Below are 18,519 nucleotides of genomic sequence, written 5' to 3'. Positions count from 1 at the left end.
AACCTCCATCTGTTTGTTTCATCTCAATTACTTCTCCACTGGTATGCTTTAACCTTAGTGTGGTTGGAGACCTCTGCAATAACAGCTACACAAAAATCACTGCAGGTATTTATGCTAAATGAATCAATAAGTTTTTGTAGAGTTGAATCTGAAATTTTTCTTACTTCCCACTCGAATAAACTGAAATGAAACTGCTGCTACAGTCTCACAATTACGAATAAAACCGCTCCCGGGCAGATATATGGAAACAGCATCTAACCTTCACCTTTGATGTTCTCAATATCTTATGAAAGATGATACAATATGTATTCAGTTGTGTTTTCTCTCGCCCACACACTACTGTTAGCTGCCAACAATGTTTTAGCCATTAATCCCATTGCTATGACAAACATTTGTAAGGACCCATTGTGCTGTTAAGTTCAGAGTCCAACCCATTTATTGGTTGGCCAATGAGAATTGGCCGATATGAGCTTTTCATCAATGTATTGTGGCAAGGTTTATGTTTGCCAATGCACCAATATGGAAACTTTAAATTTACAGAATGAACACTGCATAAAATAGGTGTATTTATGTGTACAATTCATGTAAAAAATATGTATTTCTTAATTCAAGCTCTATATATTTGGTTGCATGTATTTTCCTTTTTTACCAGTTATGGTTAAGAGCTAGTTAAATTAGTAAATTATCAAGCCAAAATTACATGTCTGTCATAAGGGTTTGATGACGACATCTGGGGAATCAATGCATCCTTGATTATTTTAACACCTTCTAAATCATCTGCACTCGCCTTTATACAGAGCAGATAGCTTGTGTTAGCTGACTCTCTCTCACAAAACCAAAGATGACCAATCTGTAACCACAGCACTGTGCACATTACCCTGTGATTGGAATCAGGAAAGCATCACTGACATACGGAGTCATGAAGTAACATACACAGTGCTCACATCACAGATGGTGCTCATCAACAGCCAAAACATTTTTGAGTTGAGAAACTGGCTGTGTCGGCACTGGAGTTAAATTGAAATTCTCAACTACTTTTGTTGTTCAACAGTATATTTCCTCAAATAGTGTATTTGAGTTCTATTTTTAAATACTATATACCTGCCCTCATCTTTTCAATTTTGTGCTACTTAATAATATTGCTATATGGACAGAAGCCATTTACACAATGAGGGCTTTTACTTTTGAGTATCTCTCTTCCATTTTAAAAAGTAAGATTTTCAATGCAATATACTTGGAAAGGAATATTTATTGTATTTATTTTTACTGTTACACTGAGGTTAGTCCGCCTGCTGAGACCTGTATGTATTCTGCTTGATCATGCACAGTAAAAAGTGTTATCTACTGATACATACAGTATGCTGAATCGTATCTGCCTACAGAGGATGGTAAAAACGTTATGCAGTTTTTTAACGGCCAATAGGCACATGCAGGATTTCTCCTGGTGCTACCAATGGTCACTATGGTGGAAAATATATAGTGTATATAGTCTATATAACATAGCCTTTAAACAATGTGCATCCATGGTTTGCATCTCCCCTCTGATGCTTCACAGTTTCCATTGTGGTATCCCTACTTTTACTTAAGTAAAGGATTTCAATACTTCTCCCACCATTTATGTCAACCCACACAGGCACTGCATCGATCAATTTACCAGTATTAATAGTAATATAAGAGGGGGCCCTTTCAGTGCAAAACACTAAAGCAAATCTAATTTTCAACAAGTATTGAATCAAAAACAACTGCCAGAATAAATATGTTATAGCAAAAGTTAATTTAAATGAGTTTGACTTTAAATTCAGCCGACCCAGCTCTGGGTACAGCTGAAATTAACTTGTAAAAGTTATTGCCTGGCATCACTGCAAAGTTCAATATCATGAGCAGGAGGGATTTGAAGTGTGTCCTCTTTGGCTAAGGACAGGGTGAGTCCTGCTTGATGAATCTCTCTACCTCTTAAAATGGGATTTCAGAGCGGACCCTGTTCTCCCTCATTTGACAGAGCCTATAATTGGACATGTCAGTGGCAATTTAACATGATCCATTTATTTACCAATTCATCCTCAGAGTCATCAATCACCTCACTGATCCCTCAGACACTCCGCTTCGTCTCCGCAGCTGACGCAGCTCACAGTTTGTGTGTGGGAGGTGTGTGGCTGTGCGCTAGTGCAGCATTGTCTGTCTTTGACCCCCACGGCGTGAGCAGGCAGCATGTGCTATTTGAGCAGGCGGTGATCATGGTTATTGGCTGACATTTGGACCATTGCCGAGGCGAGGCCTCATGAATCTTGAATAAACACGGGGTAGGCTCCCTGCCCGCTGCTGACCTTTGCATGTGCTGGGAGGGTCATGAGGCCTAATGCTATGTTATTAAGAAGATATTATTTATATCACCTGTAACTGACTCTTGTGGGCTATCGCCACCCAGGGTTTCTTGTTCTTTTGTTCTCATTACCCTCACTGTGTATATGTTGTGTGTGTGTGTGTCTTTTCACAGGTACGTCTAGAGTGGCCAACAGACCTGGCCATCAACCCACTGGACAACTCCCTCTACATCCTTGACAACAACATTGTCCTACAGGTAAAGAAAAAGTCTCACATATTTGTCAGTCAGTGATTTCAAAACCTGTTTCACATTCAAGGTTATGTCGATATATGTAACAGAGGAAAAAAAGGGTTATGGAATAATTCTTCAGACTGCACTGTTGTCACATTAGGTGCATTAAGAGCGAGTGCTGCTGCAAACATAAAAGAGAGTAAACCTGCATTTTATTAAATTAATAACTTGCGTAGGAGTCAAGAATGTTTTCTAATTACCTGTTTGAGTGTGAATCTTCAGAAAAAGATTATGCAGGCTAAGACCTCCTATAGTGTGAACCTCTGATTCAAAAAGTCAATTGCTGATTCTTTTGACCATGGACTCAATATAAAGATGAACAACAGTTAAAGTGAAGACTAAGTGTTTCAATCGCCACATGGTGGCTGGCTGCAGTATTGGTTAATAAATCATGCATCCTCTATGTTAGTGGATGGGACATAGACATATCTAAAAATCTCATATCTCATTTTAAAAGTTCTGATTACATTGATGGATGCGTAAAGTTATGTTATGTGTAAAGTTGTGGTGGTTTTAACTTTTTATTTGAAGTTATAAAAACTGAACGGGAGGAAGAGGAGACATATTGTCGATCTTTATATACTATGCCTTTTACGTTGCTTATTCTGTGCTTTTGCAGCTGATATATCTATTCTGGCTTACTTTTTCATAGCTAATACATAATAATGTACTTCTTCAGGTGTCAGAAGGTCTTCAAGTACGTATTGTGGCGGGACGTCCCATCCACTGCCAGGTTCCAGGTATTGACCACCACCTGGTGAGCCGGGCAGCAGTACGCACCACCCTGGAGGCTGCCAAAGCCATCGCCCTGTCCCACCTGGGCACACTGTTCATCGCTGAGACGGATGAGCGACGCATCAACCGCATCCAGCAGGTCACTAACAGTACCACACACACACACAGTTCAGCGTATCTTTAGCAAGATATGCTACCAATGACTGATTTAATACAATTCAAATAATCTTATATCATACCAACCATGAGGTTGTCATGTTTTAACATATTTTCAGGAAGCTTTTTTTTTAATGTTGAAATGTTATCAGTGTTGATTTGAATTATATTAATGAAAAAGCATAGAAGATTTTGTTATCCAAAATATTGCTCTATTCTACTACATATAACATTCCACCGCCAGTTCCAAAATCTGCTACTGTGTCCCTCTCTTTCAAGTTTCAGTATAGATTTATAAATCCCGGCTGGCCTCTGTGAATAATCTTAAGGAGTATCTCTGGCAAAATAAAGGAAAAACACCTCAATTGTAAATGACACCTACCCCGGCATCACTACATTTATTAGCATTTGTAAATTTCTCACTTCTTATCTGATTTACAAGGGTGTAATCAACACTCACAGACCACAAAATCTATAGATGTAATTGGATGCATCAAAAATCAGAGAAACAAAATGTTTGACGTGCGTTTCAACAAAGGGCAGTTGTTTGTTTATCTTTTAGAGAAAATTTACTGACTAGTTTTTTTAATATTGTCATGATAGCAGATTCAACTAACTTCTCCACTTCAGCGGCAGACATCTTGGTTGTTAATGAAAATATTTCTCCTCTCAGCCACGGTATTAAACCCGCCCCATTTTAGATAAATGGTTGTGAATGGCCCAACCTGTCTCAGGGCGGATGAAAATCTGTCGGAACGGGAGGGGAGCTAGTCCCATCTGTGGGAGCGAATAAACATGTGCTCGCTGATTGGTCTGATTTTCAAGCTAAATGACACCAGTAGCCCATCTGGCCTTATGACACAAATTTACCCTCCTACTCGTCGCATCATGTGTCGCACCATGTTTATGTTGTTAGCTGTGTTCACAGATGCTGTGAAAGAAGACGCGGCAGAATGTGTAATCCACACAATGTCATACAGTGTGACATGTTTAAAAATATCACTAACTGAAATCTCTCATTTACAAAAGTTGTCTTTGTAGAAGCTCCTTTGGCAGCACTAACAGCTCTGGGTCCTCTGTGATAAGTCTCCAAAAGCTCTCAACACCTGGATTTGGGAAGTTTATCCATTTCTTTCTGGCAGATCCTCTTGGACTATGTCAGTTTGGATGGGAAGTCTCTGAACAGCCATCTTCAGGTCTCTTCACAGACACTCTGTAGGGTTTAAGTCTTGGCTATGGCTGGGCCTCTCAAGGACAGTCAGAGACGTGTCCCAAAGTCAATCCTGCATTATCTCGACTGTGTGCGTCAAGTAGTCGTCATCTGGAAAGGTGATATGTGGCCCCAGCCTCAGGTCATGTGCACTCTGGAGCCTGTTTTCTCCAAGGACTTCTCTGCATTTAGCTGCATTCATACGTCAGTCAATTCTGACCAGTCTCCCTGCCTCAGTATCATCGCACAACACTCTTATTACTGTGAATATTGAAGCTTGTATATTTATACAAACCAACTTTATTCAAACAAAAATGTTACAACTTATTATCTCCATTTTAGCCTTTTGCAAATCATACAAATTTAAGATCACACCCAAAAACATTCAATGTAAAAGCCTTACCAGCATAACGAGTTTAGCAGTCCTTTTCCCCAAACACGTTCACACCACATGGACAAAGCTCATCCAGAGCTTCATTCTCTTCAGCATGCCCTGTGCACTGACCATTCGGAGAAGGATATCTGGCTCTGGTGTGGCGTATGTCACAAGTAGGCGAGATGATGCAGTTCGCTTTGCCAAGAATCTGTCCTTGTCGGACCCCGATAGGCTGCCAAACGCTATTGTCTGCAGAGAGCAAAAGACATGACAGAAAGTGGTTATCCATCAGTAAGCTGTTAGTACTGATCATATACTGTATCTGAATTAGCATACTTCAGCTATGACAACAGAAAAATGAGGGTAACAACACAAGTGGCAAGTTTTTAGCCAATAGGATACTTACACATGCTTAAATAAGACCAGTGAAAATGTACTATACAGTTGATGTGGGTGACAAGGAACGATGCAATTAGTGCTAACATCTTGAGAAAACGCCATTTTCTTCATAGCCGTCATCACCTACCCTTGCCTTTAGCGATTACTTTTTTGGCAAAAACATAGCGTTGCATGACTTAAGCAAGGTTACTCACTCAATGGTCATCTGCCCTCTTGGTCCCGCTGGTCTTGGTTGTCTTTTCCACTTTCTCTTTGCGATCTTGAAGAAGGAACACACAGACTCCCTTGGGGGGTTAGCATCATCAACAGCGTTCTACAAAAACAGCCCATGCTGAAATTCATGGCTGCACAATGATTCAGTCTCCTTTGGCATCGGAGAGCAATTTGATCAAAGGCCCGACCAGTCACTGTTTGCTCTCGGCAGCTCCGTTTCTGGATGGTCCCCTCCGGCCGTATCCCTTCACAAGGCTAATTCAGCTGCAGCCTCGACCTCTCTCCACTAGATTGACTCTCTGCTCTCTGCATTTCTTCAACTGTTTACTTAAATAAATGCCCAGGCTGACTGGCAGCCAACACACTGCAAATAATGTCCCTGTCCTAAACATCCTCTGCACACATTAAAATCTTGAAAGTTTAGTTATTTCGCAAAACAAGCAGCAGATTTTGTGCAGCCCACCCCCTGGTTTCCCTGAGGCAGCCATTAGTTCTTATGAGAACCAATGACGAACAATAAGTTTTGAAGCTAAGCGCCGGAGACAAAGAACATTAAAGACTATTGTTGTCCATACAATACATCTCTAATCTAGAGGGATAGATATAATGTTGAAACCCAGCAAAGTCGTCCTTGGAGCAAAGTGGGTGCACATTTAGAGTGCCACACCAAAGTGGTCTTAGTACTTTCCTACATGACAGATTTCAGTATTTTGCATTTGATTAAATTGGCAAAAACATATTTTTACTTTGGCATTGGGTTAATATGTTGGGATTAATGAGTATTTATTTGAAATTAAATCTGCAACACAATCCAGTGTGAAAAAAAAAGGTGGTTGAATACTTTCTTTTGTCACCGTACAAAACGTAATCTGAATCCCCAAAATAATCCAAAAGCCTGTTTTCGTTTTTGGAAGAAATATATGATTTTTTTTGTCCATTAGCTCCATTAGCTAACAGCATGTTATCACAAGCCTGCGGCATTCGGGCAGCAGCACCACAGCAACACTGCCTGTTGGATTCAATCAATAGTCCCTTTGTGGTCAGCAGTCCCACGCTGGGTCCATGTGGAGGCAGACTGGAACATTAAATGTCTCAAATGCCTTTTTGATGGATACAGGGAAGCCATGTGGGACAAGGCAGTGAAAATAGTATTTTTTTTTTTTACTGTATTTGTTACACCTATTTTATGTTGGATAGTTCTGGGCCCATATTTGTCAAGTATTTCGGAATCACTGGCACAGACAGTCGGACCAGAAGTGAAATATCATCCTGCCTCAGAGTACGACGAGCTATTCATGAAAGTTCCAATTTATAAAAGTACTCATGAGCAAATTGGAGGTTCTCCTGTGAGAGTGAATGAAACCATTTTGCGACACTGAACCGTAAAATAAAATTAATGGTGTGCTGCAGATTTTGTTCAGTGGTTTCTGATGTAAAGTCAACACATTCAAAAACAGCCTCATAGATTGACACAATGCAGACACGTGATGGTGAAAAAAACTAAATTAAATACAGAACATTGAGTCCCTTGTAAGACACACTTGTGCACAGGTACACACTGACAGTATATTTTGAAATGACACAAATTAACCACGACATTTCATCTTAAATGACTGACACCAGCTGCATGTTGTTCAGCCAGAAAGTCTGTTTGTTCGCTATCATAAGCTCTATTAAATTCAAACGTGCCTTGGCTGAAATGAGTATTCAGACAGTGCTCTGGCATTGCTGTTGGTCTGATCTCATGTTCCAGGCACGTCTGTCTGCCACACACACAAACACACACACACACACACACACACACACACACACACCCCCACACACACACACACACACACACACACACACACACACACACACACACACATATCATTTGGCCATAACATCAAGGACAACACATGCATAGCCAATATATGTTGAATTTTATTCTGTAGAGGCAGGGGGATTATTGAATATGCATGGTGTTGGAGTTCTGAGGTGCATCAAAATTGCAATCATTACACCCCAAATTAGCTCTGTTGTGTCCGTGTTCAGTTAAGGGCAAACTAAAAGAACTTTATATTCCTCTTTAATGCGGACAAATCACAGGACTTTTAAATCAGGTTGATATCTTTGGAAAAAGCTTGAGATTATTTTGAATCAAAGATTCTCTATTCTGTGTTTCCTTCACTCCTTGAATGTTTTACTTATCGCTGTCCTCGTGTTGAAAGTCAAAAATGCTCTGCAGCTCTTCTTAAGTCTTGGAGGACATACAGAATAAGCAATTCCCTTCGTCATGGAGGTTGATGAGACTGAACAAGACAAACAAATGTGTATTGCTCTGACAGTTTTTAGCCAGTTCAGGACTGATTTCCTACTGTGACATAATGAATTAGTTGACTACAGCAACTCCCTCCTGGCTGGTCTGCCGGCTCATCCAGAATGCAGCAGTTCGACTGGTCTTCAACCTGCCTAAGTTATCACTCACATTATTCTGCTCCTACGCTCCTTTCACTGGTTACCAGCGGCTGCCCGCATCCGTTTCAAGACACTAGTCTTCAAGACACTAGCCTTCCCAAGTTCCCATGGTTATAGCTGTACACATTTGTATTGGTCACAATCTGAAGTTAACCAACAACTTCAGAATACAAAGAACCATATTGACTGAAAAGGAAGAGATTTTACACAAATATGACAGGCTTGTTTGGCTAAATTGCCGCTGCACCTCTATCGAAATGGGTTCACATGGCAACAACTTCAGTTGCACGGATCAATGTCAAGCAAACAGTACAGCACAAGACTGTTGCAAACAAGCAAAAGTTATGACGACATTGCCAGGTTGTCATCTGTTCTGCATCCTTCCCTCCTCTTCCCGTCCTTCTGCGGTGGCTCTGCCATGATTGATTCCACACTGAGAATGGCTAGTTAATTGTCTGTTATTTCTAGCTGATAGCTGCAAGCTCCGATTCCAGTTGTTGCTATATGACGTATGCCGTAAAGTAGGTCGTAATATTCCAGAAAGGTACACAGAGTTAGATAGTGCAGATCCAGGCCTCCAGGGAGCACTGTGGCAATAACTCACACCAGTTTGTGTGTCCTCAAAATTATTTTGAAGCTGTTACTTTAAAACTACCTTGCTTTAACAAAGTTAAGAAACCAAAACTGTCAACTTGTGGGTGGGGCTCAGTACCTGGAAAAGGCTCCTCTGCTACATGCAAGCTGTGAGGGCGGAGAGATTGTGAGCAGGGGTGGGATCACATTAACATATTTATAGATCTAGGTCATGAACTAAGAAGGAGGATGTTACATTTCAGCCATTTTCGGGCCATAAGTGGAGTTTTGTCAACATAAACCTTTTGATTATGTAATTTTGAGGAAAGATGACGTTATAAGCTGCTGGAATTAAACTTTAAAGGAGAAGCTCACCATATTAGGAAATACATATATGTTTTTCCTTGCCAAGAATCCAATGAGAAGATTGATTCCACTCCTATGACTGAATGTTAAATATGAAGCTACTGCCGGGAGTCGGTTAACTGAACACACTGACTTGAAACAGCTGGCCTGGCTCTCTTCAATGGTAACAATAAATCTCACTAATTAACACTTAATCTATTGTTTTTACAGCACAGTGTTTGTAGAGATAAAAAAAAAAAAAGATGTGTGTTAATTATTGACCTTTAAAAGTTCTATACAGACACGAGGTTGGTATCAATCACTTCATCAAACTCAAGAAATCCAATAAGCGTATTCGTCCAAGCTCCAAGCTATTCCATTAAGAACCAAATTCAGTCAGTTAAAATATATAATGACTTAAACTAAGCACACTGCAAATCAACCTCCAATAATAAAGGGAAATAAAAGTTGGTAAAAAGAAGGATCTAAATTAAATATTCCAACAATGCATGCATCATTTGAGCCAGTTAAATGTCATCCTCATTCTTGGAAGATTAAATTGTTGGTTTAACAGTTTTTACCTTCATGTGAAGCTCTCCACACCAGGGAAGCCTCAGTAATTTAATGTTTTAAAGATAAATCTCAGTCAACAAATGCACATTCAAGCCAAACAAGAAATGCTCTCACTCACTGGAGATACATGCTGGAGATACAGTTTGTTTTTCCTGAAATTAAAAAAAAGCATCTAAGATATCATCTATTATTATGTGTGTTGTTGTTGAAGACTGGTGGATAAACACAGTGTTGTCATTTTACTTTCATTTCATTTTTAATATGATTCATCTGCCTTTTCAGCGCAGGTGTATGAAATGCCATCATTATCTTTTTCTGCTGGGGAGGTTAGACGGAACAAAGGATGCTGCTGAACATCATCCTCTCAGCAACAATGATGTCCTCCAGCATTTTATATGTATGTGATGTCTTGTTTTCTTTTGGAACACTCCACAGGTATCAACCAACGGGGAGATTTCGGTTATCTCTGGAGCCCCCACGGATTGTGACTGTAAGATAGACCCCAACTGTGACTGCTTCTCTGGTGGGTCACCCTGCAGCACACACACACACACACACACACACACACACACACACACACACACACACACACACACACACACACACACACACACACACACACACACACACACACTAACCTTACCCATGACCTCAGAAATTATATGATGCTTCATTAGGAACAGGCTTTGGATCTAGTCAGGTACTCCTGACAAGATCAGTGTTTATGCTGGAAAAGGTCCACAAAAATAAAAAATAAAGTGAACAAACACAAATTGTTTTTCCGAGTTCAGGATTAAGCAATATTAGAGTATTAAATTATGTCGATTGGGCACATGTAATGGCACTTAAAAATGACTTCAGATCATATCACCTTTGGCCTGCTTCTCATGTATATTTGAAGGAGACACAAACAGGGACATTTTAAAAGCTTTACATGCATTGAAATTGTCTGTGTTTTTGTTATTGAGTGATTAAATCGTGCTGCGTGTGTGTCCCTGCTGGCCAATGATTTTATTTACAGAACTAGAGCAGAATTTGTTCTATCTTCTCTGTCTCCTCCACCGTTTCCTCCTCCCTTCACGTTCTGAATAATTTAAGTCAGGGGGAGATTTAATCTCTAAACAGGGCTGTTTCTCCTGGAAAAATAATTTAAAAAAAGATTTTGGAGAGTGACGTTTTCATAAATCATGACAGGAAATGGGCATCTTGAATGTTACAATGGAAAAGTAAGTGAGCTTGACTTGTGAATGGGTGCGTGGTGGGTTTGCAGAAAGTGCTTGTGTATGGGGCTGATATATTTGTATTCATAGTGAGGCTCCTTCTTCGCAAAAACTTCCAGCTAAATTTCAGCTCGAAAGAAACCGTTCCAGTCCATTCAAATAACAGCTGGCGAAAGAAAGAGCTCTCGTCTGGCCGCTGAAGGTTTTAACTGGCTGGTGTATCATGGAAGGGCACCTGAAGTGTAATAAAGTGAACAAATACGCAGATGTTCTTTTGACAGTTAGGCCATGGTTTCATTGTAAGTGTCAGAGGAGGTGATTTTTATCATTTAATTTTGCTCATAAAAATCAGTCTCTTTTTCTATTCAAAATGGTGCAAAGTGTCGCTCATCTCCTACAAGCCAATGGGCTGTAACCATTCCTTTTTCTTGGTGTGCACTTTGCATATTTTCAATCATGTCTTGCTGTTAACAGATGATTACTCTCTTCAGAGGCTTTCCGTTTCCATCCCTTCACCATAAACACTCACACAGTGTCTTTGAACATGCGTACATATGTGGATGTGAGCACACACCCGCGAATACAAATAGACATGAGCATGCACACACACACACACGCATAATGTGCATGCTGTCAGGAGATAGACTGCCACCCTGCTGTCTGCACAGACCCATCAGAGGCCCCAGGCCTACTGCTGACAGCATCTAAAGGGCTTCACCCGGCTATTATCCCGCTGTGCTACCAAAGACATCTGAATGCATTCAGTCACCCACCACCGCTGTCTGATAAGGCTGAGGTCACTATCAAGGTGGTTATATCCACTCCATTGGGAAGCTACAGTATCGCAACATGTCAGAGTCCTGGGCTAAACTGATAAACGTTGCAACTCCGTGGGATCTTCATATTTTGTAAAAGCTTGTGTTCACTCGTCGCGACTTCTTCCCTCTTCTAAAGAATGATTTGAATGTCTCAGCAGGTTTTTTAACTCGGGGTGTCTTCACTCATGCTATATTGATGATAAAGGGTCTGTCCTCATTGAAATAATGTCTTCTCATGTCTTATCAGGAGATGGAGGCTATGCCCGTGATGCTCGTCTCAAAGCCCCCTCCTCTCTGGCCGTGGCCCCCAACGGAACCCTTTATATTGCTGATCTGGGAAACATCCGGATCAGAGCCGTCAGCCCCAACCAGCCTCAGCCCAGCCCAGCCGGACTGGTGGAGATCAGCTCCCCACTGGACCAGGAGCTCTATCTCTTTAGTCAGGTACACAGTGCAGCTGAGATCTGTCTATTAAAGATTCAGTGTGTAGAATTTAGTGATATCTACTGGTGAAGTTGCATGTTGCAGCTGCATACCCCTCACCTCACCCTCTCCTTCCAAACATGAAAGAGAACCTCTGGTAGCCTTCAGTTGTCATAAAAAGTCAAAAGGTGTTTGGTCAGTCCAGTTTGAAATTCTGTAAAAAACATGATGGCTTCCATACAGAGGACCCGCTCCTGATGTAAATATAAAGTATTTAAATATAGAGGTCAATTCTAGGGTAAATAAAACAACATTTCTTACAATTTAGATGAAAAAACAAAAGGGAAAATATCATTCGGATTATTTTATATTAAATGTCTGCCAATAGATCCCTTTCACCTAAATCTTACACACTGCACCTTTGAATGTGTATTAGCAAGTCAAATATCAACTTGTTACATCAGTTAGAGTCAGAATGGGGAAAGGATCTGTGTGAGAACAATGTTACTGTCACTTTATACATGAATTTAGCTTATTCAGGAATTCAGACTCAGGCTGTGTTATTCAAATTTACATTTAACTAATTTAAAATAAGTTGAGCCAGACAAACTGATTCTCAAGTGGTAGAGTTACTAAATATTTACATCGTTGAGAGTGAGCTGTAAAAGAGGTTAATGTGGAATGTGCTCTACACGTCATGTAACCTGGGACAATTCTGAATTATATATCACAAAAATGACACAAAAAGATATTCTTTACCATGTTAGCAGACACCCTTAAAATAAACATGTGACTGTTCCTTAACCCTTTTTTACAGTCAGGACACTGACTTCCTTTGAAAGTTTACAACCAAATAATAAGAATGTGATAAACTGTTTCCAGACATGAGCTCGGGAAAATGTGCGGAAAATTGGGTCCCATTGTTTTTCCTTAGTCTTCCACACATGTAGAAGGCAAAAGGAGATTGTCCAGGTCAGACGCGTTAACACACATTCAGAAGAGTAGTGATGCCTGAGTACATCACGCAGCAGACAGGACATTATGTGTTAATTCTGCGGTGGGAGTCACATGTTTTTGTTTACCGCATATCAACCCCACTGTCGGTGTGATTCACCAAAAGCTCTCGAATCTCAGTTTCCGAGTTGATATCTTCGTCTGTGTCATCAACGTGTATAGCACCTTTTTTTTCATCCTGAGATATTTGTATTCTTCCAGTTTTGCATCCGTCACGTGTTAGAAAGATCATAAACACGCCCACTCGCCTGCTGTGAATTTTCCTCCTGTATTCTCACTTGGGTTCACTCAGACATTGTCCAGCCATTTTACCATTGTACCTTATGTGTGGAAAATATTTTGTAGCTAATACTAGCAAGTCTGAGTCAGCAGCTGCTGCAGTGACATAAAAACCTAAAATGCTTTGGACAGGAAGAATCAGGAGACTTTCAAACAATTTCTAATTTGTCAAGCTCTGTGTCTCAGGTTGTGCACAGATCACAGCTTTACTAAGACCAAAATATACCATTGGTTATTGATAACATATACACATACATACACTGAATGGCTGCTTCAACACAATCCTGATCACTTTCTCTTCCTTTTCCACGACAGAATGGCTCCCACCTGTTCACCAAACACCTGATCACTGGCCACTACCTGTACAACTTCTCTTACGGCACAGACGGGCTGCTGTCTGGGCTGATGTGTCGCAACGGCCACAAGCTCCAGGTGAGGAGGGACGCTCACGGAGTGCCTCTCTGGCTGGCGCTACCTAGCGGACAGGTGTACTGGCTGTCTCTTAGCAACAGTGGAACACTGAGGAAGGTGTCAGCCCAAGGCCATGACATCGCCCACATCACCTACCATGGCAACACGGGTCTCCTAGCAACCAAGAGTGATGAGAACAGTTGGACCACTGTTTATGAGTAAATTTAAAGTTTTATTTTCTTCTCAGCTTATTGTGCTCTTGCATATTTCTTATTTTCAGCCTTTATTTCTTTGCCTTTTTCACTTTTTCTTTAATTCATGCTTCACTTTCTTCACTCTGAATGTTCACCTGGACATAGAGATGAAATGCATGTGCATGTGTATGAATGTGAAATAGAACTTGAGTAAGCGGTGTGAGTGCCATCTGGTGGTATTAAGAGCATCACCGCTGTAGTAGTAGGCCGGTGAGATTTGTTTTATCCTCTTAGCTTTTTGCTGACTGATTTGCTGAAAGACACTTCTGCAACACTTTGATCCCATTTAGTATTGCACGCGTAGAACACACACACACACACACACACACACACAAACACACACAAACACATCTGTCTGAATTATTCACCACTACCAACCCAGTCTCTGAGTCAAATTCCACAGCTGGATAATTACACTTATAAATCATAGTTGACACTTGCTCTGTGTTGTAGATGTTTGTGTATGAGAAGGGAGAAACAGAGCGATGGTGAGCGTGGATGTGTGTGTGTGTGCGGCTGAGTTTATCTGTCCATGAGTGACAGTTATCTGTGTGTGCCCGCACTTGTATATCATCGTCTTTGTGTTTATTCTCCAAGGTACAACAGCGAGGGCCGTGTGACCAACATCACCCTCCCCACGGGGGAGGTGAGCGGTTTCCACGGCAACCTGGAGCGCTGGTCTCGGGTGGAGGTTGAGGCGTCTAACCGCGAGAACTTCATCACCAGCACAAACCTGTCTGCCAGTGACACCATCTACACCTTCAGACAAGGTACTGCATCATGGTGCCCTTTTCTGTTCCCCTCCTCATAGGGCAGGGTTTTTCACGGGTTGACATGTAGGAAAATATTATTGCCTCACTTCCATGCCTCACCAACTACTTACCACAAACATGCTGCAAGGCGGTTTATGACTCATCTGGGGGGACTGGACCATGGGCAACAAACACACAGATGTATAAAGACGGCAGATTGTAAGGTTATAGCGATATTTAAACATTTATGACAGACAAACTGCAATAACGTTGCTGTTATTCTGCTCAGGTCAGACGCTGTGACCTGTGCTTTTCTTATTCTTCTTCATCGGCTGCACTTAAACGTCTACATGCAGGGGACTCACACCTTCGTCAAACGGATTTATCGATTTCTATAAATAATTCACATATGGATCCGATATGACCTCTTCACATAACCAGAATAATGGGCAGTGAAACGAAAGGGCTCTTTATGTTTTTTTATTTACGAAAGAAGCGACGGATGAGACGGAGCCTCGTGAAATGTCTTAACGACCGCGGGAAGTGAAACAAAAATGGAAAAGAGGGCAGAGATGAGAGGAAGAGAAAATGAGAGTGGAGTGGAGAAGCCGCTCGTGGGAGCAGTTTCTTCTCATGTCATCCCTTTAATTGCTTTCTACCCGTTGTCACAATGACAGGACTGCAGGGAGGGAAAAGCTGCACCAACACACATAAATACACGTGCACACAGGCCGGCGTGTGCATAGTGCTACAGTGTGACAGAGCTGCCAGGGAAAAGTTGAAATGACCCCCTATTTTAGAATACCCCTCCCCCCTCCCTCTTTCTTTTCTTGCCTCTGAGGCAACAATAACCACATGTATAGAAAGAGGTTTTATGATTTAAGAGAGAATAAGTTACTGTCCAGTTTATCAGCTGTGTTAATTTTTACGATTAAAATATAGTTTTATGACTATTTTGCCTTCTTAATTGTTTCAAATATGATTGGAACTCATTGGCATGTGTAAACTGTTATTCAGAGTGATATAGAAATGAAAGAACGGTTTCTGAAAAACCTTTGCAATGTGTAAAAACCTCTCAGGGCCACGCACCCCTCCCTCACCTCTGCTTTTCTCTCCTTCTTTATCTCTCTCTCTCGTCCTCTATTTATTGCTCTGTCTCTCCGTCTGTCTCTGGGTTTCTTTGTCACCTCCGTCCACTTTTGATTACATTTTTTTTTAATGTTTTTTAGACACAATAACAGGTACCAGCGTCACAGACTTTATGCAATTAATCCAAACACAACAGACACATTGTACAAAAGTCCAGACGTGTATTCATTGCATTCATGTAGTTAACTGCTGTATGTCATTGATTTTTCTAAAGGCTGTTTTTTGCGAGACAGTGACTGATGTTTTTTTCACACTTTTCTCATGTGTTCACGTGTGGTTTTGTGTGTTACTGAACAACACCCAGACCATGCTCAGAGTTCATACAGAGTCAGTGCAGACGGGTCGTTCCTGGTGTCGCTGGCTAGTGGGATGGAGCTGTCTCTCAGCACGGAGCCCCTCCTCCCGGGGGTTGTCGGGGGAGGACTCAGTCCAACGGCCAGCCGCTGCAACATTAGCCTTCCAGGAGACCACGCCCCCAGCCTGATCGAGTGGAGGCAGAGGAAGGAGCAGAGCAAGACCAACTACAGCACCTATGAACGCAGGCTCAGGGTAAAATACTACAACATAATATGAAGCCTACACACAGTATATTGAAAATCCAGACTTTCAAACTGAGGACAACTTGAAGAACACAATGCATTAACAGAATACACAGTAGAACCAGTGAAAACACCAACACTAACGCAATATGGTGGAAACCTTGCCGTGATGTCAAATAACATCACGGCAACCACATCCTAGAAGTATGCGTGGTTAAGTCAGAGTTGTGGAATCTGACTTTTAAGCACACGCAAATAAATTTCATTTCAAGTTTCTATGTGCGCACATCCATTCAGTGGATTTTCCTTCTGCTTTCTTTTTTTCTTTTTTTGAGGCAAACCATGGAGCACTTTGAACAGCACTACAGCCTGTTCTTACACAACACGCTCGATGTTTGGGTTGATTAATGATGTCGCCGTTAGCTGTACTTTCCACAAATCACACACTGACTGCAACACCTCTCCTCTTTTTTCACAGCACAGAGAGTGCACCGCACAAACGGAATATTTCACAAGAATGGGCCATCTTATCTGATGTCTTCTAATTATATGCAATCCCCAGGCCTCTGCAATTTATTGCTATTATGCAGAGCTGGTTTGCATTAAATGTCACAATTAATTTGTCTAAACTAATGAAATATTTTCTCGCCTCTTCACGCCGCTTCATTTATATTCACATGTCTATGGCCTTATTTCGAATTGTTGGTGATTACACATTGTCCACGAACAGGCTGACATTTCACTATTTTTCTTCGCAGGCACATAACAGGAACCTGCTGTCCATAGACTTTGATCAGAACACCAGAGTGGGGAAGATCTACGATGACCACAGGAAGTTCACCCTCCACATCCAGTATGATTCACTGGGCCGGCCCGTTGTGTGGTCCCCCAGCAGCAAATACACCGAAGTGAACATCAGCTACTCCGGTGGAGGACTGCTGTCAGCCATCCACCGTGGAGAGTGGTCTGAGCGGCTGGAGTACGAGAACGAGAGGGTGGTCTCCAGAGCGTGGGTCAACGGCAAGATCTGGAGCTACACATACGCAGACAGAGTAAGAGCTGTTCAGTCAGAGAACATGTTCAGGGGGTGATGTGGTACACAGTACAAACTGTATCTTCCGGTGCTTTCAGACATACACCAAACTCTGGTTGATGTTTGAGTGAGGAGTGTGTGAGAATACAGCAGGAGATTCTCCACAGGATTCAGTGCGAGCGAGTGGGCGTGTTGATTACAGACACAAACATTGGTGGTGATGAGAACCGATGCCTTTGTCGAGGCGCTCTAAACTAAAATATGTGAATTTACCTCGCCCGAAAGCTGCAGGGATTTTTCTGTTGTTTCGGACTGCCTTGTTTTTCACATGCGATAGGCAACCTCTAGAGACAGTCCAGACCTCATCTTGGATACGTTCTCCAGAGTTCATGCAAAGGGTCATTCTGAGATTAGTTTGTTTTGTGATGGCCTCTTCATCCGCCTGCTTTTGTCGTTGCTGCTAGAAAATAATTCTCACACCTCTGCTCTTTGTCTGTTTGCTGCTACATGGGTTATGCAATCACCTGAAACCAAAAGTAACACTCTCAAAGTGCCAAAGTATGAACTTGAAAGCACATTAAAATGATTTACAGAGCTTTACTTTAAGCCATATTATTTGTATTTTTTCTTTCCTTTGAGGCATCAAATGGTTTCTGTTCCTTTAAAATAAATGCAAATCAGTCTGCAGAGTGAGGCTCTCGTCTGCGGTAAAGTTTCTTTGTTGAAGGTCAGTTATTGTACAGACTAAAATCGACCTGCACTTATAAACTGCACATTGAAAACACAGCTCTGAGAGCAGACACGATATATTCATTCTGGTGGAGTGAACTTCAAGTTTCAAGGATCTGCAATTAGATTTTCAAAAAAAAGTGGATTTTGCAGCAAGCCCTCATTTTACAGTGCCTGCGATTTTTGTTAATGATCAAAAACCCACAAAGAGCAGTATGCTCAGTTAAGTGTGTGACAAAGTCGGAAG

At 41.4% G+C, this 18,519-nt stretch overlaps 1 protein-coding gene across 1 annotated transcript in view; it reads left to right on the top strand.

The window, feature by feature from the left end:
* Positions 1 to 18,519, top strand: part of tenm1 (teneurin transmembrane protein 1) — a 165,317-nt gene that overhangs the window by 137,380 nt on the left and 9,418 nt on the right. Inside the window, exons 23-30 of the mRNA XM_061079393.1 lie at positions 2,495 to 2,578; positions 3,294 to 3,488; positions 10,087 to 10,174; positions 11,937 to 12,133; positions 13,721 to 14,034; positions 14,668 to 14,840; positions 16,276 to 16,520; positions 17,269 to 17,562. Of these exons, the coding sequence (XP_060935376.1) occupies positions 2,495 to 2,578; positions 3,294 to 3,488; positions 10,087 to 10,174; positions 11,937 to 12,133; positions 13,721 to 14,034; positions 14,668 to 14,840; positions 16,276 to 16,520; positions 17,269 to 17,562 (1,590 nt within the window). The remainder of the gene's footprint in view (positions 1 to 2,494; positions 2,579 to 3,293; positions 3,489 to 10,086; positions 10,175 to 11,936; positions 12,134 to 13,720; positions 14,035 to 14,667; positions 14,841 to 16,275; positions 16,521 to 17,268; positions 17,563 to 18,519) is intronic.

This window comes from Limanda limanda, chromosome 10 (genome assembly GCF_963576545.1).
Source record: "Limanda limanda chromosome 10, fLimLim1.1, whole genome shotgun sequence".
In the NCBI taxonomy this organism is placed as follows: Eukaryota; Metazoa; Chordata; class Actinopteri; order Pleuronectiformes; family Pleuronectidae; genus Limanda; species Limanda limanda.
The sequence above is the reverse complement of the archived record's forward strand: the minus strand, read 5'-3'. Positions and strand labels throughout refer to the sequence as shown.